The sequence below is a fragment of the Nothobranchius furzeri genome, chromosome 16 (genome assembly GCF_043380555.1).
Source record: "Nothobranchius furzeri strain GRZ-AD chromosome 16, NfurGRZ-RIMD1, whole genome shotgun sequence".
In the NCBI taxonomy this organism is placed as follows: domain Eukaryota; kingdom Metazoa; phylum Chordata; class Actinopteri; order Cyprinodontiformes; family Nothobranchiidae; genus Nothobranchius; species Nothobranchius furzeri.
Genome location: NC_091756.1, coordinates 55431726 through 55456318, shown reverse-complemented (window position 1 = coordinate 55456318; position 24593 = coordinate 55431726). Strand labels below are relative to the sequence as shown.

At 41.7% G+C, this 24593-nt stretch overlaps 1 protein-coding gene across 1 annotated transcript; it reads right to left on the bottom strand.

The window, feature by feature from the left end:
* Nucleotides 1–5836: 5836 nt before the first annotated feature.
* Nucleotides 5837–23862, bottom strand: lrrc41 (leucine rich repeat containing 41). Its single transcript, XM_015962251.3, has 10 exons — nucleotides 23655–23862; nucleotides 23490–23576; nucleotides 23359–23417; nucleotides 22509–23289; nucleotides 16162–16389; nucleotides 15354–15515; nucleotides 14514–14612; nucleotides 14154–14282; nucleotides 6504–6576; nucleotides 5837–6293 (listed from the first exon to the last, which is right to left on the bottom strand). Exons 1-10 carry the CDS (start codon nucleotides 23746–23748, stop codon nucleotides 6074–6076), a joined length of 1932 nt encoding a protein of 643 aa, XP_015817737.1. The 5' UTR covers nucleotides 23749–23862; the 3' UTR covers nucleotides 5837–6073.
* Nucleotides 23863–24593: the final 731 nt, after the last annotated feature.

The following is a 24593-nucleotide window of genomic DNA, read 5'->3' as shown; positions in this document are numbered from 1 at the left end:
CTTGTAATAGCTTCTCATTGCATCAGTCCCTCATAGCAGATGTCCACTGGTACGCAGACTGACTGACCATCCTCCTGAAACGGGTGTCGGTGCTCTCCAGTCAGAGCATTGAGGTCTCGGCCTCTGTTCGTAAAGTGTCATGTGACATATTTACTCCATCAAACCAGAGTTCAGCTCCTCACTGAACAGCGAGACCTGCAGTAAGCACGGCTGTGGTACCACAACATTATCTGGACACATCAGGACAAATGGATCATTTTGTAAAGCTGAACTTAAGTAGAAAGGGTGGTTTGATGAAACCCAGCCAAACCATGAACTGCTGGTTTAAAGGTGTTCGGTTTGTCCTTGTTAGGCGGAACTAGAGGAAATGAGGCTGTGACTTCTCTGCTGACACTGGGACTTATTCAGACTTCCCATAGAGCAGCACAGCTTGCTCTACATTGACATATCTTCCCACTCTGCCACATCACCTGGTGCTGTTCAGCCACTGTGGCTGTCTATCATGAAGGATGACAGCAGCACTGCCAAAAATTCTGTCCATTTGTGTGTGAACACAGCACGGTGTGTCCATACGGCTCCAGTGGGAAGTGACAGCTCCTACTGAAGGCCCAGACATCTCCACAGAGCCCGTGGGCCTAATGGCTCCGATGATTTGTGAATGTCTCGTCAGCTGTGTCTGTCTTTGTTTAAAATCTCTGTACATTTCCTACATCCATTCATACTTTGTCTATGAACAAGTACTGTTGTTTATTATGTTTCTTTAAACAGAATCTGTGTTTTAACACATTTATAAGACTTAATTTATTCATATTTATTTGAGATGTCCTTAATGCCTTCTTGAAATATTGTATTGTAGGCTCAAGTGTTTTTGTTATTGCACAGGCGTGTGTGTGTGTGTGTGTGTGTGTGTGTGTGTGTGTGTGTGTGTGTGTGTGTGTGTGTGTGTGTGTGTGTGTGTGTGTGTGTGTGTGTGTGTGTGTGTTTTCCCACATGTGGACACTTGACTGTTTGAAATTAGCTGTGCCAGTCTGATTTATTCACCACAACACAACTCAAAGGCCGATTGTGAGCCAAACACTCAGAACTGCCTGTTAGAAAGCCAAGTTCTGCAGCAGAGACCAGATGGTTTTTAATGTGAATTTATTTTCTGAAACTCTTGTGGGTTTTGTTGCGTTAGCAGCTTGTTCGCTCGGTTATTTGCACCCCACAGACTGACATGTTACGTTTCAGTGTGTGTGTGTGTTTATGTGTACACGTCACATAAGGAACCGCTGTGTTCATGTAAGTGACTGATAAAAAAAAGTAAATACAGAAACGAGGAAGACTAAGAGCAGCATTAACATGAGTCTAACTCATGAGCAGAAACTCCGATAATTCCACTCTAGACTTCCTCCACCTACAAAATGCCATTGATGAGAAATTTGGTTGTCGCCTTTTAGTGCCCCCTAGTGGACAACCTTTGCCAAGCTTTGTATTGAAAATCTAGCTTCCATAATAAAGAACATGAAGAAATGGCAGTTCCAATGTCTGGTGCAGTCTTTACACTATGCTCTACTAGAGAAATTATTATTTACATAATTCTGGATTACCTGCCACTTTCTGGTGCAGAGATACTAATATTTAACTCTAATGGACCTATAATAAATTCAGTACAGGTCATTTTTGGGATCATCCATGAGATTAATCACTGAATTCAAAAGTGGAATTTAGATTCATGAGATTTTATTTAAAATGACAACCTTAGTTTTCCCATACGCTGTCATATAATTCCCATATTGAATGAAGTTATACCAGAACATGTTTCTTTTTTTGCACATGTCCATCTGGCCAATCAGATTTACACGTTGAAGCACTTCTTCGTGTTTTGAAACTGCTGAGGTTACGTGCAGCTACTCGGGAAGGCTTTACTTACATGTGTTATGTACTGCTTGTGATTTTAAATGAAAAGTTTACATTTTTGAGGCACACATTTGAATTGACATTCATCAGTGTTGATCATGCTGATGTAAAGTGATTAATAGCGTGTTTAGTTTGTTAAAAGACCAAAACTGCACCTTCTGCAGGAGTACTTTTATGGGCCCTTTGTAAATGAACTCCATGTTCTTAGTGAATTAGGCTCCAGTGGGACTTTTATTAGATGAAAAACAAGAACAACACGGTTCCCATTGCCTCTGTGGGCTTGGATCCCTAAAGGCCCCCCACCTTAGAACAAAAGTAAGATCAAACGGGACGTATATGTGAATTCTACTTAGAAAAGACTGTGTTTTCCAGCACACCGTGTAACCATGTCTACTAGTGTCTGACTGCTTTCTAGTTTGAAGGCTGAAGAAGCTTTACGTGTGGTTTGATGCTCAGACGGTACTCTAACTTTGGGTCGGAGTATGAATGTACACAGTTGGATAAACCTTATCAGTAAAGGTTTGATAGCCTCAACCCTAAAAATCCATCCAGACAAACACATGAAGCAAAAAGTGTTACGTTTTTTTATTAGGGTAAAATATTCAATATCACATATGTGTGAGTGGCAGCCAGTTTTACTAGCTCTCAGTGAGGTATTATCTTGGAGACGATTTTATTCTTTCAGATAACCCACTTGGTTATCTTGGATATGGAAAGGTTTTCTCGTGTCTGCTGCACAAATCAGGTCCTTCTAAGACATATGGCCCATTTTATGTTCTACTAGCACTACCAAGGCATTTACTACGGAGGATCCCCACAGGCCATCAAACCACTCTAGCTACACAAATAAATCAAAAGCCATCATTAGTTTATCACTCTGTTCAAGATGGAAGAGAGCACACCCAATACCACTTCAGTGTCTCACTGTATGATGGTTATTTATTGATTAGGAGTCCTAACATAATGCTGCACTTATCACTAAAGTTTCATCCATTTGCATTTGTTTCTGAGGACCTCAAAGATCATCTGCTGGATTACCTCCTCAATTACCTTCATTTTGTGACAGTTTATAACTGTTTTGTAGGTTTATCCCAGCTGGAGATCTGCTGTACTTTGTAACCCAGATTCACACCATCCCACATTCCCCTCATCCACGCAGCACGGCCGATATAGTTCTAGTTCGGTTATTAAGTGCTTCAAAATCTGTAAAGTCAAAGTTCTGTACAACATAAATATATAACATGTCACATAGCTTAAAATAAGAAAGTACAATAAAATCAAGTTAGACGTGAATAAAAGAGTAGAACTAGGTATAGTATTAAAAGACTAAAGTTTTTTTAGTTTTTAAAGTATAAAAACTAGCCATTTCAAAATGGGATAGAATAGAGAATGAGTCATTCAGTAAAGACCAATCAACATCTTAGGTGGTGTTGAAAGCCCAAAGGAAGAGGAGTGTCCAGATGATCTCTCCATCCTTCGTATACATGAAGGATTCTCCAGATAAACCCAGCTGCTCCTGCAGTTTGAGTTAGACCTGCTGAATGGAATGTCCCCATGTGTTACATGGTGTGTCCAATCAATAAAACAGCCAGAGCTTTGGCACAAGAGGGGGACAGATGGCCCTTAGGTCAACTATAAAAGGGTTAAAGGTCACCATAACACTAGAAGACTCTAGAAGCAGGGTAAGTTTATACTCAGAACAGCTAGGGCCCTGCTTTAGGGAGGGTCAGACTAGTCTAACCTGGGCTGTTAGACAGCCATTGTTTCCTGTGTCAGATAAAGGCAAGTCCTCAAATCCTGCAAAAGTAGAAAACTTCTCTTTGATTATAGAAGGAGCACGGCTCAGTAGACGAATGGCTGTGGGATCTTGACAGGATGCAAATAAGAAATGCAGGATTTAAGAGAAAGCCTATACTTTTACCCTGAAAGCAATAAGGCGTTTTTCATAGGCTCCAAGGCCCATTTTCTGTTATCACAAAGGCTCACTATAATAGTAGTCCATCCAGTCAAGGGCTTGGATGGCTCATGCTAGTAAAATCACCTCCAAGTGCTCTAGGACAGAGGTCACCTGTTAAAGGCTCAGAGGGATGAGCCCTACGAGCATTCTTCACCAGTTTCTAGGAATGACTACTGGCTGCTGACATGGCTACCAGGATTTCCTGACAGAGGAATTCCCCCATTCCCAAAGGATTTGCTAGAGATGGATCAGCCGGGTTCATGTGGCACCAGATCTAAAATAGGTTTCCTTGTTAGTGGAACCAGTGTCCCTGAGGTAAGGACCAAAGACCACACTTCACCCTGTAAGGGTTGGTGTCACTGTACACCTCAAAATTAACATCCTCCCTCAACCCCCACTAAAAATAGAGGTTATAACATACGCCAGAATAAATGTAATAAAATCTATACCAAAGGCAAGAGACTTCTGTGCCGAAACTCACTTTTAGTCTGTCAGAATCTTTTATCACTTTGGAGAAAATTAAAAAAATAAATAAAAATCACAGCTTGTTAGGCCATTTCATCTGGTGCAAGGTACCACAGGTAAATTTGACAGTTATGAACCTTTAAAAAAACAACAGTGATGTCAAAGCAGAAATGGTCATAAATGTGCATCTAAAAAATAATGAACAGCCATATTGACCTTGCTAGTTGTAAAACAAATCCCAGTCCAATAAGGCATGATTTCTCACTGCATTCACTGTTATGGCAGCTCTCAAACACACACACATACCTATAACACAGCTTAGTTAGCGACCACAAGCTATGCTTCTATTCATTAAACATAATTTAGTTGTCATGTGTCAGGTGGCAACAGCCATTATCTACATCTTTGGCTTGCCAATATTCAGTATGTGGGCTGGGTGTGCATGGTTCGTCCTAATCATGGACGTAATTTTCACTTTAGAAGTGGGGGGGGGGACACGGGGGTTGGGTGGGTGGGGGGATCTTTACAGTATGCTCTAATGGGAAACCGGCTTCAACACAAACTGTTGTTTTCTGCTTGGTCCTAGAGCTCAACCAGTGTCAATTCAATATAGCGTAATATTGTTTTTGGATGGTAAAAAGTGCAGGGATCAAAACTTGACTTTGGAAAAAGTGGGGGGGGGGGGGGGGGGACATGTCCCCCCTGTCCCCCCCCCCAAAATTACGTCCATGGTCCTAATTCTGAGAGCTGCGAGAAACGAGTTGGGCAGAAGATGGAAGCATGTTGTCGCACTGTGCAGCCACTCACATCTGTGTGATAATGGACTGTTTACCTTTATAAAAAAAAAGAGTCAAAGTATAATATTTGTTTTATTAATTTAAACTTTGCTGTCTGTTTATAAGTTTCAGTGGAAAACTATTTAAGAGTAACAGAAAATAATTGATGACATGGAAACTCTTGAACCATGTTGTGTGACCTTCAGGGAGATTTTGTTCATTCTTGGCTGCCAACAGTTTTGGCCGTTATAGAATCAAGTTGTTCTTTTTGCTCAGAATCTGTGTATGATGCAATATAAATGATCACTTCTGCTCATCCTTCCAGTTTTTTCTCCATTCATAACAGACATCTTCACGAGGTACAAATACTGAGTGTTGAGTGAGTAAACAGTCAGAGATGGGCAGGTGTGTTTGTCATAAACAGACCAGACAATTCAGCTGTTTTGTTCATGAACCAGAAATACAATCTGAATTTATAATAAAACTGTTTATGAGTAGCTTTAAAAATCTAAATTCTTTTATTTTTTGATGATCCCTGACTGTTTTTCTCTAACTGGTTTGTACTAATGAAGACTGGTGGTTGATTCCATGACGAATAGAGCTGCTGGGAGCTATTATTCACCTTGTTGTTGTTCATCTATGTTTCTGAATTCTGTTTTTAATGTCTTCTGTCACTCTTTCAGTCTGAGCAAAAGCTTTGAAAGTGTAACTGATGTTGGGGTAATAAATGATTCAACCGTCAAACTGACTGATCTTTTATTTCCTTGGCAGAGCCAGAGGACAACAACCTGAACTGGACAATAAAACAAAAATCTGACTAATTAATAAGCAGAACAACCTCCCATCAGGCTTTTTTGTCTTCAGGTCCAAACTAATCCAACTAGACTTGGTAACCGAATCAACGTGAACTGTCCCAGACAAAACTAAATCAATCCTAGGTCTGGTCAGCCTGTCGTCATGGTCAAGTCTTTAGGTTTCACATATTGCTCACATGGTCCAGCATTGTGTCAGTGGACTTCCACCCATTGTCTAGAATAAGCCTGAAAGGACGGAGCCTCTGCAGTGCTTTGTTCCATGTGTCAAGGTCTCGATCAGCTGGGTTCTTCCTGAGGTCAAGAGTCAGTCCCTGCAGGGGGGACAGACTTCTCAGTCTCTTAGCAAACTCCAGCATATCAGCAGGCAGGATGAAGTTGGAGCTGTTGAGAACAAAAAGGACACCACATTCAGACAATCATCTAAAGGCTGAGCTTGTACTCTAAATGAAACTGAACTCCCTCAGAGACTAAAAGGCTTTAGTTCCGTCAGTAGTTCAAGATGAATGACGTTCTCCTGCATTAGTGTCAACTGTAAATTAGAATTTTCACACTGCAGACAAAAAAATAAACATGAGAGGATCCAGCTTTCACCTGATATCCAGATGCTTTATTGGGCTCTGGGAGGATCCAGAAAACAGGTGTGCCAGAACACACACACTTTTGGCTGTTGAAACAGGAAAATAGATTACTTCACATCATGAGATCAACTCTTTTGAGAACAACACAAATGCTATGAAACTGGACCAATTTCTGTTTAGATCTTTAAAACATTTTGGCAGTTTCCCTTCAAATCTGCTAAAAAAAACATCTATTCAATAAAGGTGAATTCATATAATTGACATTTATATATAATTCCCTCACAATGGATATCTGAACTGGAGAAACTCCAGCCTTTATTTCAGGTAAGCAATTAGCAACATAAAAAAACTGCGGTAAAGGTGGAATATCAATCCATCCATCCATCCACCCAAGGTGGAATATGGAACATTTTAAAAAAGCTGTAATTTTTATTAATAACACCGACACATGGTGTTTAGAGGTGTGCAGAATGAATGTACAGTTTTTCCTTTAAAAACTATATTCCAAAAAGCAAATAAAGTTTAATGTTGTCGGTACGACACTAGGGTTTACGTTTACATCTACCAGCCACTAGGGGGCACTGTGGTGCTAAAAGGTCCGCTCGTTAAGGCTGTGACTAAAATGGCAGACTTGACAAGTCGAGCAGCTGATTCTGAGACCATGAGATGTTCTAACGTAAATGTTGTTGTAAAATCAAATCTAAATGTATTTACGAAGCGCTTTTCATTCAAATGCAGCTCAAAGCGCTTTACAATATTAAAAACAACCAGACAGCAGTCGGTTCCCCACCCCTCCCACACAGATTCACATAAGAGATCCCCTTTGTATCTCCCTCCTCCCACCCTCAATCCCGTCCCAAGCAGATGCAAACTCCTGCACACACACACACACACACACACACACACACACACACACACACACACACACACGTGCGCGTAATAGAGTAAGGGCAGCTGGCTGAGTGTAGATGTAGTAGGTACAAAGAAGACGAAAACGTCATCAAAGGAGCCAACTGCACCGGGAGCACCAAGATGGGCAGCAATAGTCTTGGCAAGAGTAGACATGGAAGCACCTCGGCCGCCACAGCCCACCGGTGCCCCCGGGGCAGCCAGCCCCCACAGAGGAAACACTAGTTTACTAATGAGACTATTCAATTCAATTCAAGTTTATTTATATAGCGCCAAATCACGACAAGAATCGTCTCAAGGCACTTCACATAATAAACATTCCAATTCAGGTCAGCTCATTAAGCCAATCAGAAATAATGTTTCCTATATAAGGAACCCAGCAAATTGCATCAAGTCACTGACTAGTGTCAGTGACTATACAGCAAGTTAAGAAACAAATTAAGCATAAACAGCTGATAAATAAAAATCTAAATAAAACACAGTGATAAAAGATAACCAAGTAGAAAACATATAATTACGCTTATAAAATATTGTACAACAAAGTATTAAGACTGGTTAAAAAAAATTATTACAAGTAAAAATAAATATGTAAGAAAATGTGTTATTTAATTAAAAGAGTAAGTAATAAAACACTGATAACATATATAAAAGATGGTAAAAACAGGCTAAACTAGATCAAAATCACTTAAAAGCTATACTAAAAAAGTGAGTCTTGAGCCTAGCTTTAAAAAACAAGAACACTCTCTACAGCCCTGAGGTCCCCTGGCAGACTGTTCCAGAGGCGAGGGCCATAAAACTGGAAGGATGCCTCGCCTTGGGAGTGTGTCCTGACTTTTGGAATGATGAGGAGATGGCTGCCAGAGGAGCGCAGGGACCGCGAAGGCTCGTATTTATGAAGCAGTTCTGAGAGATAAGAAGGCCCAAGACCATTAAGACATTTAAAAACCATTAAAAAAAACTTAAAATTGATCCTGAAATGTACAGGAAGCCAATGCAGCTTGTTTAAGAGAGGTGTACTGTGCTCCTGCCTCCTGGTCTTAGTCAGGACACGAGCTGCTGAATTTTGTAGGAGTTGTAAACCTGAGGTACTCTTTTTGGGAAGACCAGAAAACAGGGCATTACAGTAATCAATTCCACTGGTGATAAAAGCATGCATCAGTGCCTCTGTATCGGCCAGAGAGAGAAAGGGGCGGACTCTGGCGATGTTTTCCAGGTGATAAAAACCAATTTTTGCAATATTCTTAATGTGGGGAATAAAAGTTAGCTCAGAGTCAAAAATAACACCCAGGTTCTTCACTTGAGAAGACGAATTAATAGTTAGTGACTGTAGCTTTGGAAAAGGTTTCTCTCTCTAGGTCTCAGGAACGATGACTAAAACTTCGGTTTTGTCCCGGTTAAGCTGGAGAAAGTTTTCTGACATCCAGGATTCAATATCCGAAATACAATTAAAAAGGGCATCCAATGGTTGTGCGTCATCAGGAGACATAAAGATGCACAACTGTGTATCATCTGCATAACTGTGAAATTGCACTCGTGTCGCCCGACGACACCACCAAGTGGAAGATTAAAAAGCACTGGGCCTAAAATCGAACCCTGGGGCACACCACAAGTAATCTCACGGGTCTTAGAACAGAAGGTATCTAGACTTACCATAAAAGTCCTGTCTGTGAGATACGAAGTAAACCATTTATGGACAGCACCAGAGATGCTGATGTGTTTTAACTGGTTTAAAAGAATGTTGTGGTCCACTGTGTCAAAGGCAGCGCTTAAATCCAGTAGAACCAGAACCGTCACTTTCTCTGCATCATAATTTATTCTTACGTCATTCAAAACTCTTAACAGGGCCGTCTCAGTGCTGTGGTTTACTCTAAAACCAGACTGAAATTTCTCTAGGACATTATGTGCAATAATAAAATCATTAAGCTGTATTAAAACAAGCTTTTCTAAATTTTTACTTAAGAATGGTAAGTTAGATATCGGTCTGAAGTTGTTAAAATCACTAAAATCTAAGTTTCTCTTCTTCAACAGGGGCCTCACCACTGCCCGTTTAAAGGCAGCAGGAAAGACCCCTGTTTGAAGAGAACAGTTCATCGTGGTTAAAATCTCATCTCTAAAATATTCACAAAATGGCTTAAAAAACTAAGTAGGAACTGGATCTAAAAGACATGTGGTGGGCCTTACTGAAGAGAAAACTTTATCTAGAGTTTCAGCCTCAACCAGGACAAAACTATCTAGTGTTTCCTCTGGTAAAGGTACACACTCAGATTTCGATAAAACCATGTCACTGTGAGAGGATAAAATGTTGCATCTGATTGTGTGTACCTTCCCTCTGAAGGTGTCTGCAAACTCCTCACAGAGAGAGTTTGACGGTGTTTCCTGAGATGCATCAGCGTTTTTGTTAAAAACTTTATTGATAGTGGTAAACAGGATTTATGGATTCTTTTTATTTTATGAGATGATTTTGGAGAAGTATGCATACTTTAGTTCCTTACTGCGTTGTTGTACGACTTAAGAGTTTCTCTGTATATCTGATAGTTTATAGTGATTTAGTTTTTTCTCCATTTTCTCTCTGCCACCCTGCAGTTCCTCTTTTGTGTTCTGAGAGCTTTGTTTCTCCATGGGAATGTAAGTCTAGGCTGTATCTTTTTAAATTGTTGTAGGGCCATACGGTCAAGGGTGGACTGAAGCCTGCTGTTAAAATTGTTCACTATAAAATCACAGGGAGCAGGTAAAGCAATAGGAGGTATCTTTTCTAAGGTATCAATAAAACCTGTAGCCACTTCAGGCGTTAGATGACGTTTCCTGACAGTTCTCACAGAGGTCTCCCGCTGGGTGAAACCGGTGATTTTAAAAAACACGCAATAGTGGTCAGAGACAGCCAAATCAACAACAGAGAGCACACGGGTAGACAGGCTATGCGTGATGACCAAATCTAGGGTGTGCCCCGGTTGTGAGTTGGCTGTGTGACGTGTTGGCTAAAATCCATATAATTAATAATATTAGTGGAAATTAGTTCTTACCCTGTATGATTTGTCACGGGACATGGTGCTGACTGGTTACTTAACTTGTCAGCAGTGAATAAACACCCCAACCGGAAAATGTTTGCTGTTGTTGCACTACCACCTCTAAACACTAGATATCGCCAGAGTGGCCATGTTCCATATTCAACCTTTAAATCAAGAAACTTGTGTCTGGCTGCTGTGGACTTGGCTGACCACGAGTAATGTTAAAGAGCAAATTGCAGGTTAAATTGTATTTTGATTTTATATAAAATGCTGTCCAAAAAATACTATTTGAAACGCTTATTGTGGATTTCTTAACCTCTGATGTAACGAGGGGGAGTTATAAGCTAGTCCTGCCTGAAGCTCAGTGTGGCAAGTAGGTAATTTTAAGGTAGAGAGGTCATGTTATCGAGTCAGTGTGTGTTCACTAGGTTTGCATTGCTTCCATTTTTCTTAAAAATGGTAAACTATTGTGTAGTGGCTGTACAAACTCCAGCATGTCTGGACATCGAGTCCATGAGTTTCCAAATAAGAGAATGAAAGGCACGATCTTCCATGCCTGGTGTGTTTTGTGTTGCTGAAAAGAAGGTCATTTCGTGGTGTGCACTTCAGACCGGATGATTACTATCCCAGTGATGTGATGGGAGTTCAACAGGCCTACCATCCTCCCCATGGCGGAGTTTTGAAAAACACCTGAAGGCTCCTAGAGCCCGGATCACCGTCAGAACCAGGTCAGGGAGGTCCACGATGAGGTCCAGAAGAGGATGGGGAGCTTTTAAAACTCCCTAGCAGGCCAGGGAAGCCGATTTCTAGAGCGGACCCAGGTCGGAACTACCTGCCCTGAACAAGATGACGGGTGTCTTTCCTTCTCTCTAAGAGCTAAGCTACTGTAGCGTCCAAAAATGGTCAGTTTTTCACCTACAGTGTGACCTCTTCAGTATCCGGTCATATGGGGTCAAAAGTCTTAACTGGAACCTTTAATCTGCAAGAAAGATACAGTTGCTGGACCAAGGTCCCTCTCAAGTTTCCTCTTATCTTTATCTGCTTTGCTTCACAGAACAAGAAGAATGAACTTTTATAAGAATGAACCATTATAATAAGGAATACTGGATGCTGCAATGAAATACGTAAACAATCATATGGTTGAATGAATAATAATGGCTAATGGCTGAAGAATAATAACAATGTTTTGATTAATCTGTGCTTAAATTACTGAAGTTGAAATGAATATTATTATGTTATGATCAGTAAAGTTTGATTTAACAAGTGTATCACTATCTACTGACAGCTCACACACTCACACACATGACGATGACAAGGTTGAACTAATCTCATGACACATTGCTTTCTGTTCCACAAATCAGAGCTCCTGTATCTATGCGAGGTGTGGTTTCTGAGGTTTGTTGGCAAAACCCCTTTACATGTAAGATTGTGATTTGTCAGCAAGTCAAAACACGGCAATTACTAAAACAGAACTCACTTCCTAGTGAGTCGGTTGAGCCTAACTCTGGACTGGCCACCGGAGGAAAACTCTTCTCCCATCTCATCTTTTGACAAGCTGTCAAAACCCATTGCACGCTACAGCTGATCGCAAACGGTTCCTTCAGAATAAAGCTAACCAACTCCGACTCCTTAAGAGCCCTTCCATAGACACAAATAACTACCTGTTGTGACCCGGAGACAACTCTAAGACCGGTCTAGTGGCACTGCGGTTTCTTCTACGGACTTCGGTGCCTTTGGGGTCCAATGACTTCAACACATTCCGGGTCTACCACGAGGGTCTTTGAGAGGGTATGTAGACATGACAGATTGTGTCTGATGTGGATTTATAAACCATCACTTATAGTTTACAGCAGACTAAATTCACTCCCACTCAAAACTCAGTTTCTCCAGATACGAGGGTTCTGATAACATCACACTCACACATCACCACACCTCACATTCCATCCACTTAGATTCATTCATCACATAGTGTTTCCTAATTGTCATGTTTTTAATTGTTTAGAAAATAAATTTCTTACTTTTTATAAACTTGACTCTGTCTGAATTAATACGAAGTGTCTTATGATCCCTGAATAAACAAAGAATTCTAATTCTTCTGGTTAAACATTCAAAGACCAATCAGATTGGATTTCCATATTTATATAGAAATTCACATCTTATTGGTCAAATGTAGTGTAAAGCACCCAAAATACATACGTATGCTAACTCTACACTACGTTACGTGAACGGATATTAACGAGTATGAAACAGCTGACAGACGCTCATTAGTTTATTATTGTTAAGAATCAATATTATTCATAATGACCAATAATATTTGAATTTTCTGGTACATGACAGTAATTTGTGCGATATTGTGATGTTAGCGCAGTTGTTGAGGTTGTAGGCTGAACAATTCTTAAAACGTGATTGTTTTAAATCTAACCAGTACCTGTGTCAATGCAAGACGTTACCAGTCAAAGATGTAGAAATTATCATAACAGTCTTCTTTTTTAGATTACAGACAGTTATAATAATTTATACTTTATTTTCACACTACGTTATCATCTCTTGTTCTCATGATTACTTTGTCTGAGTATCATATTGTGCTCATTTCATTTTATTTGTACAATGTTTTTTTTTTTACTTCTGTGAAATGGACTAAGAGTCCGGCATAAAGAAAACTTGACTTGACACAAGCTTAAGCTGGCTAGCTAGCTAGCATCGTTCACTCACTGAGACACCTGCTCGCTCCACAGAACCTCCTGACACAGTAGCTAAATCTCTCTTTGGCCATCGTTTCTCTCTCTGGCTTGTCTCGGTTCTCTGGGGCAAGCAGCAGGCTCATAACTGGATGGTTGTGGTCCATCATTAGTATAATTATAAACATTTAAAGTTTCCTCTGGATCAAGCCAGCAGGTCACATCTGGTTTGAAAGAAAAAACATTTTTCACACAAAAATGACTTCCAAAGCCTAAATTATATGTGTGTATGTGCACATTTTTTGAACGAGTTCCTGCTATGTTTCTCTAAACACTGCTCGAAGGAGGCTCTAACCAGCAATGTGCTCTTTTTTGGGGCAGCAGTAGCTCAGCAGGTTGAGCGGGTTGTCCAGTAATCGGAAGGTTGCAGGTTCGATCCCGGCTCCGGACAGAATTCTGCTGTTGTGTCCTTGGGCAAGACACTTAACCCCCTTTGCCTGCTGGTGGTGGTCGGATGGACCGGTGGCGCCTGTGCTCGGCAGCCTCGCCTCTGTCAGTGCGCCCCAGGGCAGCTGTGGCTACATCGTAGCTCATCACCATCAGTGTGTGAATGAGTGTGTGAATGGATGAATGATACACTGTAGTGTAAAGCGCTTTGGAGTCCTTACTCTGAGAGGTGCTATACAAGTGCGGGTCATCATTTAACATGACGCTACGATAAAATCTAGATCTACAGTTTATATTTGAATCCTGTTAATATAACCTGAACTATGGTTTCTCATAGTCGCAGAGTGGAGAACAAACCCCAACATCAAGTCCACCATCTTTAGGTCCAGGGTTCTAGATACCAGATACCTGGGATCTAATAGATGTCTAATAAGATGATAATGGATCCGAAGTCACCATTAGATCAATTTTCATGGTTAATTACAAACAAGTCTTCTAAAAATGATCGAAGCTCAGACAAAAAACATCATGAAGGACCTAAGGAGGACATGTCAACTGGGTTAGCCCGTGTCCATTGTCCAGAAGTAGTTTGGATAGTGAAAGATGAAGATGAAAACAGCTTACAAAGGCGATTTTGTGCCAGACTTAGTTTGCAGAGAGAAGGCACCATCTTCAAAGCAGCCACCAGTTGCTGCACACTCTCTTCTTGGTTAACGCAGTTCTCAAGAAGACGACAGTCACCCAGCCGCAGCTCTAAGGAAAAGAGTTCAGCTGAGACAGGATTCAGAGCAGGAAGACACAAACTCCAAGCATTCAGTTAGCACAAGACAGTCGTGTCCTCACAGCTACCTGCTGACTCTGTCTGGACTCCACAGACTAAAACGTTATCTGGTTTAAAAATGAATAGGAAATGGCAAAGAAGTCAACTTTCTCTACATTTTCTAAACAAATTGCAGCTAAATTGCTTTTCTTCAAGTGTTTTACCTTCCAGCTTGCAGGCTCTCAGTAGGTTTAGGATCTCAGGGAGACAGCCACACAGTTTCATGTCCTCAAAGTCGAGGAACCGTAAGTGGCGATTTGACTCTGAAAAGTACCCATGATGTGATCATTTAACACTTTGTTAAAAAATAAAAGTGTTTAAATTTACAAACCCTAATAATCAGACTGTGTTGTATTAGAAAATCTTTAAGGATAACTTTAGTTGTCTTTCCTGTAAATAACAAGAGCTCCTAGGATAAGATGATGTTTGCTCTGAATTAATGCCATAAAAATAAACTGAAACCAGTTAATTTGTAGTAAATTCTGCAGTTTCTCCCAAAACTAAAGTCTGAATGTTAAATTTCAGGTACACAAATGAGAAAATATATGTAGAATGTGGCCTTTATAACGGTTAATTTCAGAGATGCACAATATATTGGCATTATAATCAGTATTGGCCGATATTAGTCATTTTTTAACATATCAGTATCGGCCCGATCAATTAAACCGGGCTGAAGGTGTGTATTTGTTTAGTCATGTGACAGTGATTGTAATAATCTCAGAAGCATAAATGTGTGTGGTGTGTGTAAATAATAACGTAAATTCAGCTTTAATCATTTTCATTCTACACAAAATCTGCGGATTTTAGAAGCATAGTATATCGGTATCGGCAAACATCAGTTATCTGCCATAACAGTGATATTAATATAGGATATCGGTATCGGCGCAAAAATTTCATATCGGTGAATCACTAGTTCATTTCATGAGTATAATTTGGTCCACTGGTAATGTTTATGTTTGCATGGTTCATAAGCCACAGACCCAGTTTAAGGCAGGGGATCTTACCTGAGATCGCAGAGAGGAGCTGTCTTTGAGTGGAACCAGTAGGTCTCAATCCAACTACGTGAAGCACGGTGAGATGTGGGGAGCGACTCAACAGAGACGTGATGAAGCGGACATCTGTCTGGTCGTCACTTATCTTGACTGTTAGCTTCTCCAAAGGCAGCTCTGCTCAAAACAAAACAAACCAGGTTCACTTTCATTAACCAACTTTACTAATTCGGTCCTTAATCACTTTGTTACATTTTCTGTCACGTTTTAATGGATTGTAATTTTTGGTAATGCTTCCTTTTACAGTGCCCTAATTACTAAGTACTTACATGGTAATTACATAGTAAGTCAAAGTGTTTTATTGTGTAACTAAAGTGTATAATTGTAAAAAAGTGTAATTATTGTGCAAAACATTATTTACTGGGAATGATTAATAAAACAAAAACCAGAATTGAACCTCAGTTACATGGTAATAACCGCTTAAAAACTCTGAAACAACAATACACTTTAACTTACTATGTAATTACCATGTAAGTACTTAGTAATTAGGGGACTGTAAAAGGAAGCGTTACCTAATTTTTTTTAATGAAAAGAATATAGCATTAGTCAAGGTTTATCTACATGATTTTGTTCCCAAAAGCATCTTCCTACTTTAAAATTCTACTATAGTAATGACTTGCTGTCATAAACAGAAATAAACAAGATGAATTTCAAATATTTACAAAATTTCTCTTTTCAATCAATTCAAGAGGGAAATGAGGTAGGTCGCTCAAAGGAGGAAATGTGAGTTTGAATCTCACGCTTTCCTTTTATTTCACATCACCTGACTCAGCAGACAAGGGAGGATGAAAGATGTCTGGTGGTAGCCAGAAGGCCTTTTGGATCTCCACGCTGAGGGACGTCAGTCTGGGGAAGGATTCCACTATATTAATCATTAGCTCGATGGATGGCAGGACACCGATGCTCAGCTCAGTAAGGCTGCTGCAGGAGCTGTCAGAGAGCTTCTTCAGGGCTGCCGCCACATCCAACACATCATTCTCTTTTAATATAGCTGTAAATGGATCATTGATGAAAATTAACTTTCACAATAAGGCCGTTCAGAGGTAGCCTAGTGAACTAGACCAAATTCTTGCTTTGCAAAGATTGGTCTGAGCATGCTCCATTGGAACCTCTGCAGCTCCTACCAGGACTCTGGCTAGCCAATCACAACTCTCTAAATAATACATTTATTTAGTCTGGCTTGCCAGGCTAGTTCAGAGGTGTTCTCTAGAATAAATGACAGATCCGTTGCATTATTACCAAATACAGTGGGCCAACAAATATTTAGTAGCCATCAATTGTACAAGTTGCCCCCTGTAAAGAGGCCTGTAACTTTCATTATAGGTTTGTTTCAACTAAGAGAGACAGGATGTAAAAAAAATCCAGGAAAATCACATTGTATGTTATGTCTGCTTTTTACGTAGTACTCCCATGTCTGGGGTGTGTGTTTGGGATCATTGTCATGCTGGCAGCTCTAGCTATGCCTAATCTTAGGTGCTTTCATGGATAGAAGGCTTTGCCCAAAATCTCACAATACATGATGGCCCCATTCATACTTTCCTTAATCAGTCGTCCTGCTCCCTTAGAAGAAAAGCTGCCCCAAAGCCTAACATTTCCACCCCATGTTTACAGTGGGTTTGGTGTTCTAGGGATGCAACTCAGAATTCTTCCCCCTATTTAAATGATAAATGGCCTGTATTTGAGATAGCGGTAGAGTCCTGGAACCCCCCAAGGCGCTTCACAACATAGTCATTCACCCATCCACACCCTGGTGGTAATGAGCTACATTGTAGCCACAGCTGCCCTGGGGCGCACTGACAAAGACCAGTCTGTCTAAAGCCGGGCGTCCACTGTGCGACTTTTTCACTTTTTTGAGCCGATTTTACACTCGTGCGAGAATCCACGAGATCGGGGCGAGTTTTGCGCCGAGCGTCGTGTAGTGTACAGGGGGGTTACGAGAGGCGATTAACACCATGTGACCAGCTACCGATCAGCAATCGTGAGCTTGCACGGACTTCTGGCGTGTTTAATATTTCGCTCATCCCTCGTGAGGGTATCGCACTGTTGAAGCGGCGCTGCGAGCAGCTGCAGCCCAAAATGTATCAGAACCGCTCACGGCGCATGCGCAATCATGCATCAAGACCACTCGCCCACTATTTCTACACGTTTTTTTACTCACAAAGATTGTCAAGAAACCGTGTTTGTTGTGTTCATGTCAGATTAAACTGATCACAAAACACAGATTTACTTTCTTTATTTCGTTTTTCTCATCCAACCCCCATAATTCCCTGTGTGTCCTCCTGCAGCACTCCCGAAGGACAACAGGCAAATTACGTGTTGTGTAAAAACAGCTATTTTTAGCATATTTTTAGGGCCGATGTGTTGCTACCAGACGTACAGTGTGAGCAGTCAGGTCGCATCCGAGAACTGGGTCGTGCAGTGTGAGCGCATGACTCGTGAGATCTGCTCTGCGAGGAAGTCGTACAGTTTGAGCTGAAGCTGAGTGCTACGAGTGAAAAAGTCGCACAGTGTACGCCCGGCTTAACACTGGCACCACCGGTCCCTCCGACCACCACCAGCAGGCAAGGTGGGTTAAATGTCTTGCCCAAGGACACAAATGACAGCAGCAGACTGAGCGGGGCTCAAACCTGTACCCTTCTGATTAGGGGCAAGCACTTAACTCCTGTGCCAAAACCCATTTATACCAAAGAGTTTTATTTTGATCTCACCGGACCACATTGCATTACACATTTTAGATGAGCTGGCTTAAGCAGGGGGACTTTGAGCACTGCAAGATTTTAATCCATGATGACTTAGTGTGATACCAGAAGTAACCTTACTGCCCCACCACCACCATGTAGTTCTGGGCAGTTTCTTCACACTTCTCAAGATCATTTTAACCCCAACATGTCAGATCTTACATGGAGCCCCAGTTTGAGGGGAGATTATCATTGATCTTGTACTTATGCAATTTTTTTATATCATTTCAACAGTTGATTCCTTCTCATTGAGCTGCTTTCCTGTTGGGAGTCTGACTGTTTAAATGTGTGGGCAGGTGTCTTATATAACAAACTCAAACAGGTGCTATTAATGCAGGTAATGAGTAGAGGTTACAAGAGCTTCTTCAAGAAGAAATAACAGGTGTGTGAGGGTCAGAATTCTTGCTTGTTTGTATGTATTAAACACTTATTTTCTGCACCATTTTACAAATAGATTCTTTAAAAATCATACAATGGAATCTCCTGGATTGTATATGAAAATTACAGATTTCTCGTCTTTTTAAGTGGGACAACTTCCGCAATTGGTGGCTGGTAACCACTGTATTTAATTTTAAGCCATCCCCTTTCAAACGTCAACATCACCACCATATCAACATCTGAAGGGGAAAACAAACATTCTCCCATTGCAGCCAAAAACAGGCCCAACCTGATCAGTTCTTTAGGGGTCCTATCCAAGAAAATCTACATTTCAACATATTTTTACCATGTAATGTTATCCTCGTGAAAAATACCCCCCCCCAACCTTTTTGGCTATATTCATGCACTTTCCTGTCTAAACAGCTAATTTTGAGTTTTATTTTGAAAAGCCTGCAGAAGCCTCAATGCAAACAAAGTGCATCGTCAGGCCCTGCTCCTCCCCCTGAAGCTGGTCTTGGGACCTGAAACCCACCTCCCCTGGAAGTAGGTCACTAATGCCCACTTTCTCTTAGTTGCAGGCATAGGGTGGCATAGACTTTAGGGCCAAAAAAATGATATATAGCTGCAGGTCTGCAGTTGGTGAAAGTGGGACTTCCCATGTGAAGAATGTCCACTTACCTGTTCACTGCTCAGAAGTCAGATCAAAAATTCATCATTAAATTTTACAAGTGTCTTCACCCAGCTTCAGCACTTCCTTGTCTGTGTCTGACCCAAGTTAGTAAATAAGTCCTCCATAAGACTTGTGCCTATTCTAGTGTCATTTATAATGATTTTGATTGATTGATAAGATATGCTTTAACTAGATTATGAGTAATAGAAATGCTAATAAAAAACACACACCCAATTATACATAAAAGTGAAACTGAACATTAGACTTTCATATATATTAGATTCATTACACACAACTGAAGTAGTTCGAGCCTTTTATTGCTTCTAATATTGATGATTTTGGCATACAGCTCATGAAAACCAAAAATTCCTATCTCAAAAAATTTGCATATCATGAAAAGGTTCTCTAAACGAGCTATTAACCTAATCATCTGAATCAACTAATTAACTCTAAACACCTGCAAAAGATTCCAGAGGCTTTTAAAAACTCCCAGCCTGGTTCATTACTCAAAACTGCAATCATGGGTAAGACTGCCGACCTGACTGCTGTCCAGAAGCCCATCATTGACACCCTCAAGCAAGAGGGTAAGACACAGAAAGAAATTTCTGAACAAATAGGCTGTTCCCAGAGTGCTGTATCAAGGCACCTCAGTGGGAAGTCTGTGGGAAGGAAACGCTGCACAATGAGAAGAGGTGACTGGACCCTGAGGAAGATTGTGGAGAAGGACCGATTCCAGACCTTGGGGGACCTGCGGAAGCAGTGGACTGAATCTGGAGTAGAAACATCCAGAGCCAACGTGTACAGGAAATGGGCTACAGGTGCTGCATTCCCAGGTCAAGCCACTTTTGAACCAGAAACAGCGGCAGAAGCGCCTGACTTGGGCTACAGAGAAGCAGCACTGGACTGTTGCTCAGTGATCCAAGGTACTTTTTTGGAGGAAAGCAAATTTTGCAAGTCATTCGGAAATAAAGGTGCCAGAGTCTGGAGGAAGACTGGGCAGAGGGAAATGCCAAAATGCCTGAAGTCCAGTGTCAAGTACCCACAGTCAGTGATGGTCTGGGGTGCCATGTCAGCTGCTGGTGTTGGTCCACTGGGTTTTATCAAGGGCAGGGTCAATGCAGCTAGCTATCAGGAGATTTTGGAGCACTTCATGCTTCCGTCTGCTGAAAAGCTTTATGGAGATGAAGATTTCATTTTTCAGCACGACCTGGCACCTGCTCACAGTGCCAACACCACTGGTAAATGGTTTACTGACCATGGTATTACTGTGCTCAGTTGGCCTGCCAACTCTCCTGACCTAAACCCCATAGAGAACCTGTGGGATATTGTGAAGAGAAAGTTGAGAGACGCAAGACCCAACACTCTGGATGAGCTTAAGGCCGCTATCGAAGCATCCTGGGCCTCCATAACACCTCACACCCAAAGGCTGATTGCCTCCATGCCACGCTGCATTGAAGCAGTCATTTCTGCAAAAAGATTCCCGACCAAGTGTTGAGTGCATAACTGAACATAATTATTTGAAGGTTGACTTTTTTTTTGTATTAAACACTTTTCTTTCATTGGTCAGAAGAAATATGCTAATTTTTTGATAGGAATTTTGGGTTTTCATGAGCTGTACGCCAAAATCACCAATATTAGAAACAATAAAAGGCTTGAACTACTTATGTTTATGTTTGTTTATGTATTTAGCAGACGCTTTGTCCAAAGCAACTTACAAGTGATAATTGGCATGTTGCCCTTGAGGCTAACAACAACAATAACAACAACTTGACATCAGTCATGGAGAGGAGGGAACAAAGGAGTGGACGGTAGAGAGGGGGGACGGGTGCAGGGAGGGTGCTAGTTTAGAAGATGGGTCTTCAGGAGTTTCTTGAAAATTGAAAAGGACGCCGCAGTTCTGGTAGTGCTTGGAAGGTCATTCCACATTGTCATCGTCATTCCTTTAGTTGTGTGTAATGAATCTAATATATATGAAAGTCTAATGTTTATCAGTACATTTCAGAAAATAATGAGAAGGAACAAAACAAAACAAATATGAAAATATGAAAACATGAAATCTGCTTCAGCTGGCTAAATAAATTACTGCCGACATCAGGAGTTGAACTGGCGTCAGCAGATGACAAAACAAGACGAAAGGCCAACTCTTTAACAATTGGACTACCAAGGACAATACAACAACAACAGGCTCGCCTAAGATGCTGACGTATGTGTGATTTTGTTAATGCAGGTGTGGGCAGAGCTACACTGAAACGAATGGTTTCATTTCCAGGTATACATTCAAGCTGATGAAAATAACTCAAGATAAACTAACATCTCAATAGTGCCGATGGTAGTATATTGTATATTGTGCCTACCTTTGCCCTCGTAGGTTTAAAATAGCATGATCTGGAACCTTAAATCCAGTCAATTCCTATGATCTTAGGCTGCCTATACCACAAATTCATCACTATCAACCTCGCAAAAAGCTGCATGGACTTCTATGAACCATACAGTATAGTCAGAGAGAGCTGCATCCGCATCATGGATCTGATGGCCTCGTTCTGTCCTCCGTTCACACCTGGTTCCAATGATAAAATGATGAAACGCACAGAAACATTACAAAGTTGTGATGGCTGAACTCAAAGAGGACTCATCACTGCAATGATCACTAATGTTTAAATTTTACTCTGGTCTTCAGCAGCTCTACTACAGACTAACCCATCTAAACCTACAATGATGGACTAGTCTGAGGTCTACTGAGTTAGGAAGACTAAATAATTCTGGAGCAACTTTAGCTGCAGTGCATGCAAGATTAGAGGCCTTGAAGAAACTAAATTTAAAAGGGCACACATGCTTGTTAAAAGCAATGTTTGGAAACGTGGAGCATATTTTTTTTATAAACAGTACCAGATTTCCTTCACTGGACCACTTCTTGACCCAGACTTCCCTCTAAAATGTAATAAGAAGTATCAGTCTGACTCTTTTTGAGAACGCTTCCTATCCAACACATCTGACTCAGGAGGGCCTTGCAATCATTCCTGTCAGACAGATTCAGAACCAGGGTAATACATCGACCCTATAGGGGTCATAGGTCACCACAGCCACTTTATTCGTTTGTTGTTTTTTTTTTGTTTGTTTGTTTTTTTGCTTGTTTTGTTGGGGTGGTGGTGGCTGGGGATGAGGGTGTTCCCCCTGAAAAATGAAATTATTTTTTAAAATTCTCACATCAGCAGAGAAAAGCTCCTGGTTCGTATCTAAAGCTGCGAAGGACAAAGATTCAGACTGTTGAAATGGGTTTGTGTGAGCCCTTGAGCTGCCCCAAAGATCAATCAGAAATAAACTTACAGGAGTTCAGAAGAGTTAGAGAGCGAAGGCAGAAAAATGTGGGTAGAGCTGGACTCAGGACTTTGAGGGAATCAGGTGTACAAGATCTGATCTCCAGACATTCAATCTGACCCCTGGAACAGACTTCAGCTGAAGGAGCAGCAGAGCAACCAAAGGTCTGACAGAGAACACGTGGATCCACAGTAAAGACCAAGTCTCCAGAATCCCCCAGTACCATGTTGTCCAACCTGGGGCGTTTGCTTGGAGTACGGTGATCCTCTTCAGCATCTGAAGCCTCTGTATGAGGATGGAGACTGGCTACTTGTTCATTGGCTGAAGATGTTTCTGAAGTGCAACAGATCTGGTTTGGCTTCTTCATCTTTGGGTTGACATACTGGGTTCCCCGTCCATGTAGGAGCCAGGCCAGCACAGTGGGAGAGTCCATATTCATGCAAAGCTTTGTAGCTGCCCCATGGTCGAACAGCCGATGGAGGGTGTACAGTACAGCCGGTGCCTCTGTCCCTGCCAGGTCCGCCAAAGAGCAACCGACCCTCCTAACATTCTTCTCCAACAGAGTTATAAGAGCTCTCTGATCGCAAGTTAAAGAATTAAGGCACCTGTTGGTAATATCCAGGACTAAAACCTCTTCGATGCAACTAGCAGCAGCCAACAAGAAAGACCTGCTCTTCAAATGTGTGCCGTGTCTCGTGATGTAGCGGTTTCTAAAGCCATAAAACACGAGTATAAAAAGAAATCTCATCACTTCCTGCTTCGCCTTTTCTTCTGTGTTGAACTTTAGTGCCTGAAACGCAACAGCAGAGTTAGAAACACATCCTGCTGATTTATGAGACTGAAAAGGGGTCAAACCTACCGTAGTGAAGCCGGACAAATCTTGCAAGATCTTAAACCAACCAGGGAAGGTGGAAATCCCTAAAACACAAAACACTTGACGGTGAACGAGACTTTCCCAGCTCGGAGACCGTTCGTGTGGACGGACCGTACCTCTCCGGTTCAGGACCGGCTGCACCTGGTCCAGCTGACACACGGTCAGGTAGGGCAGGAGGTCCGAGATGAGACGTGACGGAAGAGCTGGAGAAACACGGCAGCTAGGTGAGAAACGCGCTCAATACCAACGACACAAGAGCCGTTAGCCTACGGTGCTCTTACCGAGAACCGCCTCTGTCCCCAAAGCGGCGAAATGCCTCCCGACAGCCTGGAAACATCGCTCCCTCAGGCTCCCATCCGTCTCTGACACCGGCATCTTAACCGGTACCGGTCGGAATCAAGCCTAATGAAGTCGATTTAATGTTGCTGTCTACCAGCCTCCCACTGAGAACCAATGTAAAGGTGCGTCATCGCCACCTACTGGACCGGAGTGCACGGTGCTGTCCATAGTGATGGGAATTCCGGCTCTTTCTAGAGAGCCGGTTCTTTTGGCTCCCAAGTGGCTCCTCAGATTTTCTGTTGCGTAGAGTACATTTATAACCAAAATAATGCTAAACTATATGTAAAATAATTTACTAATGTAAAAAAAAGCTATATATCAAATATTTATCATTTCTATGGATTTAATAACGGAACACTTTAAGAAATCTCCACTTTCTGACTGCTAGCGCTCATTTTCTCACCGTCTTCATCGCACTCTCCTCTCTCTCGCTCGGCTTTTTCCTCCTCCTCATTCCCTCTCGTCTCCCTCCACCCGCATGTGCTCTGCTGTGTGTCTGTCTGAGTATGATCCTCCCTCTTCCCCGCCCCTACTGCTCTGTGCGTGGACAGTCTGGACACACAGTTACACATGTTGACCAATCGCCTGTAGCTTTCACCAAGGCGGGGGGGGGGGGGGGGGGGGGGGCTGCCAATGACGAGCCGGCTCCCGTCGTTCACTTCAAAGAGCCGGCTCGTTTGCAACCGACACATCACTAGCTGTCCAACGATTAGGAACAAACGATTACTGACCTTTTCTGTTGGAAAAAAACATCCAAAGCTTCCTGCATTTCCCCTCCTTTTCTAGCAGGCCCACAATAAAGTAGAAAATCCCCTGTTACGGCTCAATGTGTGGGGCAAGATGGTGATGAATCAGTATCAGCTTGTAATGGTTCCGTTTTA